The following is a 10,144-nucleotide window of genomic DNA, read 5'->3' on the forward strand; positions in this document are numbered from 1 at the left end:
CCCTACACCACACAAATCATGAGAAGGCCGAACAAAACCCAACCAACCACAATGAGAAGGCCGAACAAAACCCAACCAACCATATAATTTCAACCAGATAGAACACAAAAGTTAGCAATTAAAATATACATGAGAGACTAACTCATCCTCCTAGAAACAAAATGGACAACCAAGATCCTGAGGCAACAATAACACACCCTTATGTTGCAGAGCATCCCTAGTTGACAATTTGTTAATAAACAACCTCTAAGAAAATATAAGTACTTTAGACATATTTGACATAAGCTACAATTAGTGATAAATCTGTTGAGCAGACTCAACTGTCAAAATCTGCAAATATGGAAAAAAAATGACCAGAATCGTAAGATCAAACTATATTGCTACCACAAATCTACAACATCAAAAGCTGAAAAACCAACTAAACTATCTTCTAGATGTTGCAACACTTCCAATACCCACAAATATAAACCACACCTCCAACTCCAATTGCTCACCCAAGGACCACCCACCAACTGACTAATATCACCAACCAAAAAATCGCGTTTTGTTGCTACAGGGAAAAGTTGAGGATAGAGAATCGACAATGATTGTTCACCCGACAAAATATCAATCTAAGGACATTACTTCAGACCATTTCCTAATTAGCAAGAAATCAAGTTATGTCAACCCACATATTCAAATCCTCTTACCAAATCCTTCCAATAAAGGGAATCATTTATTAATGTACTACCATTACCAGGACCAACATAAACAGGAGCCAAATCACTATATCTAAAACATAGAAAATCATACCACTACACATTTATATCCATCAAATAATGCCATTTCCATTTACACAATAGAGAAATATTAAAATACTTTAGGCCTTCCACCCCTAAACAACCTTCCTCCTTTGGTAAGCAAACTTTGTCCCAATTAACCCAAACAATCTTATCAAGTATATGCCTCAATGCCATAACAATCGTCGCTTTATTCTTTTAAGCTCCAAAATAACGTTTTTTTGGAGCTTTTAAAAGAGGAAAATAATAAAGAGGTAAAGATGATAAAATCGAATTACCAAGACCATTCTACTTCAAATTGAAACATGATAGCCCTACCAACAAGATGACTTTCACTTCATATATTCAATTGAAGGAGACTAACACACCATATAAGATTTGAACCAACCAAAATATCCAAAAATTGGAAAGGAATAACACTTGTAACACAAGATAGCAAAGATGATGCATTAGGCGTGAATATAACAATATTCAAACAAAAAGTATCATTGTTTCTAAAACTAATCTTTAATCTAACATCAACTCAAAATCACAAAAAATTGGACCGTATGCACACCAAAATATTGGCATCTTGAAAGTGCATAATTGGAAAAAGAAATGAACTTAATTGCTCACGCGTTGTCACTTTGAATCCACTCAAAATATTGAGTTTAAAAAATTTCTAAACAAAATATGCTTACCCCTCTATAATAGTAAAGAATAAAAGTAGTGGCAAATATTCCCTTGGCTCAGTACTTTCTCATCTCCAAATTCATACGCCAGACTCATATTAATTAAGAGTGATATTGAGGCAGAACAAGCACAAGTCTTCATCCACTTCCTATGAATCCAACAAAAATTGACCCTTCCCAACATGTTATCCAGATACTCAAAGTTGAATGTTATATAGGCACATTTAAAATACACCTTCATAAGGAAATAATTGTTCTTTCTTCGTTTAGCCTAATCGAACAACTCATTGAACACTAGTACCCCATAAAAAAATTTGTTTTAGGCACTAAAACATTATCTCAAAATACCTTTTAGCCTCCCACTTAACAACAATAATATCATTACCCATAAGGGCATCTAAATGATTTACCATGTGAAACTCATTCAAGCAACCATGAAAGAAGTGTGAATTAGTATCACTCTCCTACATCAATATATCCCTAAACTTTTGAAGCAATAGACTTTCCTCGACTCATAGCTACTTCCAATATAGCTTATTAGAAGTCTCCTACTATCAACAACATATCCCCCATTAATTGCTAAATCACTCTAAACATTCTACTTTATATACTTTCAAATCCACCATCCTAAAAATTTCTAAGTTCCTTTTATATAGGCTACTCTTCAAAAGTTTTATTTTTTTTCCTTCACCACAAGAGCAACCCACCATTTCACATAAGAAACAAAAACCCTTCTTGAGGCACAAACTCCAAAAATATGTCATGGTCCACCCAATAATTATTAAACTTGAACGGTTTTGGACTACAATTCTTATCACAACATTTCAACTTAACCGAAAATTGACTACAACCCTATCACCAACCTAGTGAGTAGAAATATTCCAAGACAATTTTGTCCTTTTAGACAGTACGAACCTACCCAACCTAATCATTGCATTACTTGTTGCACCAAACCAGGTAAAGTTTTTTCTTAACACAAGCACATCCTTAAAGAGGATAACATCAACGAAAATTTTAAATATATATGTTTCTACTATAGAATTTGATCAAGAGATCCTTATCAAAAGAAGGCTTAAATAACCAATCAACGCACCCCAACCCTTATGCCAAAGATCACATCTGATCCATATCAACACACTAAATTTCTTTCAAAAAACCACATCAAACTCACCCAATAGAAGCAAAGATCTGAGCCTTCGCATCTTAGCTTTGTCTCCCACCCCACATAGGTTGTAAGAAAGAACATTCATGGACACCCATCTTAGCCTCCTTTTCCTCCTTCATCTGACAACCAATCACTTTCGTCTTATGAATCTCTGTGTCATATACGTTATCCACCTTTGAAACTTATATCCCCAAAATTCTTCCAATGTATTCATTGAATACTCTATATTCCATCATAGAAATTCTAAAACTTGCAACACAAAATACAAACCCTCTAGATAATTTTGCATTATCCGTCATAGAAATTCTAAAACTTGCAACACCAAAATGATTTTTTTTTTCAAATAAAAATGATAGGTTGTGTTACCCACTAGAGAAAAACACATGTGGTTTGACATGGTTGTGAGTCAAATTGTCTATTTCAATAAAATTAAAAAAAATCTAATGCTACATTTTACATCCCCTCTCGTTCATCCAAATTCATTACAAGTTGGAGGCTCACATCACTAAGACCCACCAGACTCACCAATCACACATTTTTTATAAGATTTGTTAACAAAATATAACCCTCAAATGTCTTTATTCTCTTTGTCAAGTGAAGATTCTCCACTCACTTCCTTTGACAAATCATTGCACTTGTTGCTAAATAAAACCAAACAATCATTTCCAATAAAACCAATCATAGCATTCCTTTATGACTGTAAAAAAATTAACAAGACCAATGATTTCCAATTTTTGACATTCTACTTTTCATCATGCTTATATATATTAATTTCTCTACATCTGAGTTTAGATTTTCATAAAGAATGTATCTTTTGTGTTTCTTTTGTAAGAATTTTTTTTCTTCATTCCTTCGTTACAGGATATGACTCTTCAACCACCAACACAAGATTTAGTGGCGAAGGACATGCATGGAATTGAGTGGAATTTTCGACATATATTTCACAGTAAGTTGAAGTTATTTTATGTCAAACCTTCCTAGTCTTGTTCAACTGATATAACCTCCATTGTTATGGTAACTGAGTCTATTATTCTTTTACTTTTGATCCATCCATGACATTTCAATTTGAATTTGTATATTGGATTCTTATTAACTACTAGTCATCTAGGTTTGCAACTCTAAGTTTTAGTCTCTCTTTCGATAACGAAATCATTTTAGTTTCACTTACATACATATATAGAATTGTGTGTCACCTGTATCATCTTTCCATGGTAAGAATGGAAATAGATAATAATCAATGAGTACCCACATAAGTCACCTCTAATGGATAGAATAATTATGACACTCATTTATACCGCATGTGAATGAAGTGATAAAAGCATAAAAAATTTCCATAGATATATAACAAATTATTGAGTCATTTATTTAAAAGATAAGAAGGTAATATACATTGATCCGGAAGTAATCATGTGAAAATAAAAAATTGTAAAACTCCATGTTAAGAAAATAAACTCATTCATTTCAAACTAATGAATAGGCTTTCATCATATCACTACTCAACTAGATCCTCAATGTTTAACAATTTTGTTTTTATATTTTGATATTTTTTTAGACAAGAAAAAATATTCAAATAAAACGGTGCATAGAATGCTCTAACCAATCTAAACGAATAGTCAGCTTGTCCCAATTTAGGATAGGCTATTTAAACACACAACCAAATAGACATGTCGATCCAAAATATTATAACCAACACCGTCACAATCCCAAACCTGGCCGTTGAAAATAACACTATATGTAGTCAAATATACCACACTATATAACCAACCTAATGAGGTACCTTTTTTCCTATTAGATTTCATATTAAACCAACCCCCAAACTGATAAAAATGGGACACTCAATGTTAATAAAAGGTCTCTTCCAAACCCAACTCACGACAAATAGAAGATCATAACTTTAGACAACATTATTACGATTTTAGTAATCATTCTTCGAATAGTAGTCATGCAAAAACATGAACCTTCAACAACATTGCATACTGCCATGAATGTCGAAAAGCCAACAATAATCCATAATTAGAAGTGTTTCTTTAACATAACATTATACCCATTTTTAACAGAATAATAACTTATTTTGTCGTATATCCAAACTCAGGCATCAGCTTCACTTCGCTTAGACATAACATACACAAAATATTCATCAATTCAACCACTAACTCCTCCTCCCATGAAAATACAATCTTGTGCCAACTACAAGACAAGGCCCACACCTTACACTCAAAGTAATCCATCTTTGCTACACAACATAATTTATTCATGGCGACATCGAAGAAACAAGGATACAAATTCTCCAAGGAGAAAGGCCTAACCCATTGATCATGCCAAAGTTGCGTTTCTTCCCTTGAACCAAGTCTTAGGTGCACTCCACTTTTAAGCCAAAAGACATCCTCAACACATTCCAAATCACATTCCAAATCACGCTACCATAATGAGGATCTTCTAGAACTAATATATTCCTCTAGCAAAGTCACCGTGGCTCTTAAAGAGCCATATCTAAATTCTAAGAATTAATATTAAATAGCACCATCATTCACCAAAAGACCAACTTGGTATTATGGAATATATATAAGCTTCGGTTTTCATATTGAATATTTAAGTGTTTTGGAATAAGGCTCTTTAATGATTGACAGGTGTTTATGAATTTTTCTGTGTTTGAAGTTGACTTTTTAATATGAAATGCAGGCCATCCGAGAGAACATTTGCTTACTAGTGGTTGGAACATGTTTGTGAATTCCAAAAAGCTTCTTCCTGGAGATTCATGCATTTTTGTCAGGTTCTCTCTTCATTACTCAATGTTCTGTTTATTGGTATTTCATAGGAATTGTTGTTCTATCAAGAATATCAACATAAGTTTTTTAATAATTTGATCCCTTTCAATGTATAAATGCTCTTGTGATTGTCAATTGTTGTATCTAAAAATAACATTACTCATTTTCTGTTAAGTAATTTTACATCATACAAATTAGTTAATGCAATGTAGCACTTGTAAAATACACTATTAGCAAAAATATTTTTAATTTCCAAATTTGTTAAGTTATAAAAAATGTTTGTAAAGACTAAAAAACACTAATGTACTACTCCATGTGATATGGATTAAGTGATTCATGACAATGACAATGGACAAGTATATGTACTCAATTCATTGTAGTGAAGAGAATGGTGAAATTGGTATTGGAATTCGTCGAGGGATGAATCAACAGAGCAATATCTCCACAACATTGTCTCAACTATCAACTCAAACCATGCCATTTCAATCATTACTTACTGCTGCTCATGCTGTTACTACAAACACTATGTTCCTTGTCAAGTACCATCCTTGGTGAGATATTATTGATTTCACAATTTGATAGTTAAAATAAACAATTATTTTATACATGCCTTTTGAGAATACGTTTTGAAATAGATGTTAACACTAACACTCATTTTTTTGTAGGACTAGTCCTTTCGAATTTATGGTTCCTCTAAATACTTATATTGAGTCAACTCAAAAAGACTACTCAATTGGAACGAGGGTACACATGATCTTTGATGCTGAAGGAAGTGCAAGAAGGTGATGATAATTCCAAATTCATTTGGTTTGAAAACACTTTCTAATACATTTTCTCTTTATTAGTTAAAATTTAAATTGGATCTACTAAATTACATGGTCTCGTATAAATTTTTTGTGTGGGCCCATAGTATTGTTAATATTTTTCTTGTTTTAAGAACTTGTAGTTTATAAGGAAAGTATTTGTAACTACTTTTTTGCTCTTTGGTTTGAGTGACTAGGTATGGTACAATAGTTGGTAATGAAGATATTGATCCCATTGTGTGGCCTGGTTCAGAATGGAGATGTATCAAGGTAAAATCAAATACTTTACTATCCCTATAGTTGTGATTAATATATCTTTTTGTTTTATCTTGATGGATTTAAATGAATTTAATTACATTTCGTTTTAGGTGCAATGGGATTCCATGCTAAATCCTTGTACTTATCCTGAAAGAGTTTGTCCATGGTGGATTGAACCACTGGGATCTTCAAATTTAAAGGGCTATCCTAATCTCCCTTTACAAAACAAGGAACATGTGCAAAACCCACTTGGGTTAAATGGCTTTGCTAATGATGGTCAGTTACTATCCGTTCATTTTTCAAATCTCAGATGTTGATAACATGGTTTTAAATTGTGGTTGCGGTTATACTGGGAATCTTTATCTTGCGGAAAAATGTGGAGAAATGAACTTTAAATTGTAGTTTCTATACTTTTGAACTTATGTTAAAATTTGTAATATCGCGGCAACAATTGAGATTGCGAACTGCAATTGAAGATGATAGTTCTGACATCAATTTTCATGTTTATGTAAGATGTTATCTTTACTATAAATATTGAATTAGTTGAATTCTCTTATTGACATCAGATATGGCTGGGAGTTCATTCAAACGTGAATATCACAAAGTGGATATGGACTTACAAGGTTATCGTTACAAAACTGGAAATGATGAAAAATCAAAAATATTTATTTTTGCATTTTTTATCTTTCTTTGCCTTTTTATATTTTTTATTTTTATCTTTCGCCCCCGTATGTAATTCTATATTTTAAAAGACAACCCCAAATACTTTGTCAACTATTTTTAGTTGTTTTTCTACAATAAACAAATAAACTAATGAATAAGTAGAAAAAATGAATGATTAAAGTTTTTTCCATATTTTACTGAAAAATGTAATTAACAGTAGTTTTTTACATACATGATCGTTCTAAAGATAAGAACTTTACTATTTTTTTTTCCTTTAGAACACAAATAAATGAGGCAGGGTGAAATATAGGACAGAGAAACGGGTAAAGATTGGAACCTTCAGATGCAAGTCAAATTTCTGAACTTCGTTAGAAGAAAAAAAATGTGGATCATATGTTTCTCTTTTTTAATAGATATGAAAGGCGTAGTCAACTTTTTTAAAATAAAAATATGAAGTAAAGGTTCTTGTCATATGTTTGACTTTTATAGAAAGTAAAGGTGTAGGGTCATATTTCTAACTTGGCTAGGAAAGAAATTGAATTGTGCATTTGAAATTCCCAAATTGAACCCCAAAAAAATGAAAGATGTAAGTAAACTTTTGTAGAAAATAAGAAGTTGCATTTTAGTTGTTTCTAAATTTTACGGTAAGATAAAGGATGTGTGGGTCAAACTCTCTACTTTGCATAGATAATCATATAAATGGCTTATGTATAGGATAGTTTGGTGATACATAAACATACTTCTGCTGAAACCTTAATAACTCTTAGAGGTAAACACACACTTAGAGTCAGTCAATTATACTACATAAGTAGTATAAATGATTATTGTGTCTATATAGACTATACAATAAGTATTAAACTAATTAAGATTGTTTGTTATTTAGTCGAACAAATGATTGAGTTGTTTACCAGAATTAATATCAAAGTTTATGGACTTAGAAAATTTTAGCATTTTAGAGAAAGACGTTTTTTTTACCAAATTCATAATTGGATAAACACTTGCATGCAGCTCATGGTAGAATGTTGAAATAGATAATTTGTATTTTAACCAATCAACTCTTTCTTTATAAATAGTCGTTGAAGCTTTCTAAGCTTTCTAACCGAGGTTTCTTGTCTTTTAGAAATTTGAGTCAACACATAACAGACAAACTATTCTCTAAATTTTAAGAATGTTTTTACTTTTCATGTCAACTAAGGATTTTGTCATCTTCATTCAACGTTATTTCAATTCAATCATTTACAATTTTTCAACAAATGGTCCGTGCATCTTACTTTTTATTGCTTTTACATTTCATTATACATCTTAAATTTTTTGTTAAACTCTACGATTTTGCACTTTATGATTATGTATTTTATGTTATATGTCATTACATTTATGTAAAATTTAACTTTTCTCATTTTATTGCATAAAATTTGTTGTCATTTGTCATCAACATTATTTTTAGACCAAAATTTATCGTTTTTTACATGTCAAACATTCTTTCATCATCCATTCCATTATAAATACTTTGACTAAATAATTTCTTCATGAAAAAGATATGAAACTTCAAGGTCAAACTTGCACCATCTTTGAAAGTTTGTCCACGTATTGAAGCTTATTTTTTAACTTGTTCAAGACTTCATACTAAATATTTATCTATTGATGTTTCTGATAGATGCACCATTAAAACGAAAATCAACGTTAACCAATTGACACACCAAGCGGGACTTGTTTAAGTAACTTATATGATCCAATGTTTGGTTTATTGTAGACTTCAATGATGCAATTTTATGAAAGTAATAAGTAGTAAAGTTGGGAATCCACAAAACGCTCTTAATAAACGTAAATATATGCGTGCCAAGACAATAACAAGTTCGACATGTTCCAATTTTTGCGTTGCCAATGCTCAAAATTCATAGATGTCAACCCTGGGAAGTTCGCCAATGGTTCCTTCATAAGCAGACGTAACAATTGCAACAATTATTTTCATAGAGGCAAGAAAATATTGGTACTAATGTTCAGAATGTATCCATGACTATACCCTCTATGGCATCAATAGAAATGCCACAAGGGTTTGCATTCCAAGATTTAAGATTTTGGAAGCATTTGTTGCGTGACAAATTAATATTTGTCAAGTGGGGCAAAACAAAAGAAAGTCAATGTGCAAATTACTATAAGATAAAAAGGTTTTTTTGATTAATCTATGATTTGAAAGAAATAGGCATGCAATTCGAAGCACGCATTGAGAAACGTGATTCCGTAAACAATAGAAGCGAATGTTGAGCCAGGGAATTTATGTTTTAGATGATGTGGCAGTTGTCTAGGCCACTAGCCGTTAGAGTATTTCTCTAAATATGTTTTTCCATTCGCCATCAAGATTATTTTCTCATTAAAATCCATGTTAACTCTATTATTCTAGTTCTATTGGAATAAATTTTTTTTTTCCATTCAATTAGCAATCTCTTTACTAAAGTTATTAACCCATTTTGTCATCCGTGATTAGTATTGTTTTTCCTAAATTAATAATTTGTTGTCATACAAAGAGTTTAAATTCACAAAAAGTATAAAACGCAAAAAATGTTGAATGGTTGGTAGACTAAAATTAAGATTGGTCAGGTAATATTTCTAATCTCAGTTATTCTAAAGATCAACCAAGTAATTACAATTCCATCGTTGGTCAATTAATTAATTATCAACATGCAAAGGGTGTTCAAACCTAACATGTGATTAGAGACAACAAAATTTAATTGAACAATAAAAAAGTAATCAAAATAAAACTAGAATGGATAGCTAACATATAGTGAAATGTATCTCAATAAAAAGATCCACCAAATAACCTAGTAGAAATATTAGTTATTCATTGTCATAAGAAAAATCAAATAAAAAATAATAGTGTTCACCAAATACAGAGTGAAGGATAAAAACCATAAAAAGAAGAAAAAATTACTTTAAAATTTAAGACACTTTACTTCAACTCTAAGCATTCACAAAATCTCAATCTCTATCTTTATTTTCTTTTAAGACTTATTTAATTTCACTTCCCAATATGTGATGGTGTTCC

The 10,144-nt window shown here is 31.3% G+C and overlaps 1 protein-coding gene across 2 annotated transcripts in view; it reads left to right on the forward strand.

Annotated features, from left to right (window-relative positions):
* Window positions 1–7,296, forward strand: part of ARF23 (auxin response factor 23) — an 11,202-nt gene extending 3,906 nt beyond the window's left edge. Inside the window, exons 6-12 of one of the 2 annotated variants that reach the window (XM_004511079.4) lie at window positions 3,477–3,561; window positions 5,295–5,385; window positions 5,761–5,931; window positions 6,046–6,162; window positions 6,381–6,453; window positions 6,552–6,717; window positions 7,008–7,296. In XM_004511079.4, coding sequence (XP_004511136.1) covers window positions 3,477–3,561; window positions 5,295–5,385; window positions 5,761–5,931; window positions 6,046–6,162; window positions 6,381–6,453; window positions 6,552–6,717; window positions 7,008–7,177 — 873 coding nt within the window. In that variant the 3' untranslated portion in view covers window positions 7,178–7,296. The remainder of the gene's footprint in view (window positions 1–3,476; window positions 3,562–5,294; window positions 5,386–5,760; window positions 5,932–6,045; window positions 6,163–6,380; window positions 6,454–6,551; window positions 6,718–7,007) is intronic. The other variant, XM_027337084.2, reaches the window with a different exon arrangement.
* The last annotated feature ends 2,848 nt before the right edge of the window (window positions 7,297–10,144 follow it).

This window comes from Cicer arietinum, chromosome 7, assembly GCF_000331145.2.
Source record: "Cicer arietinum cultivar CDC Frontier isolate Library 1 chromosome 7, Cicar.CDCFrontier_v2.0, whole genome shotgun sequence".
NCBI lineage: Eukaryota > Viridiplantae > Streptophyta > Magnoliopsida > Fabales > Fabaceae > Cicer > Cicer arietinum.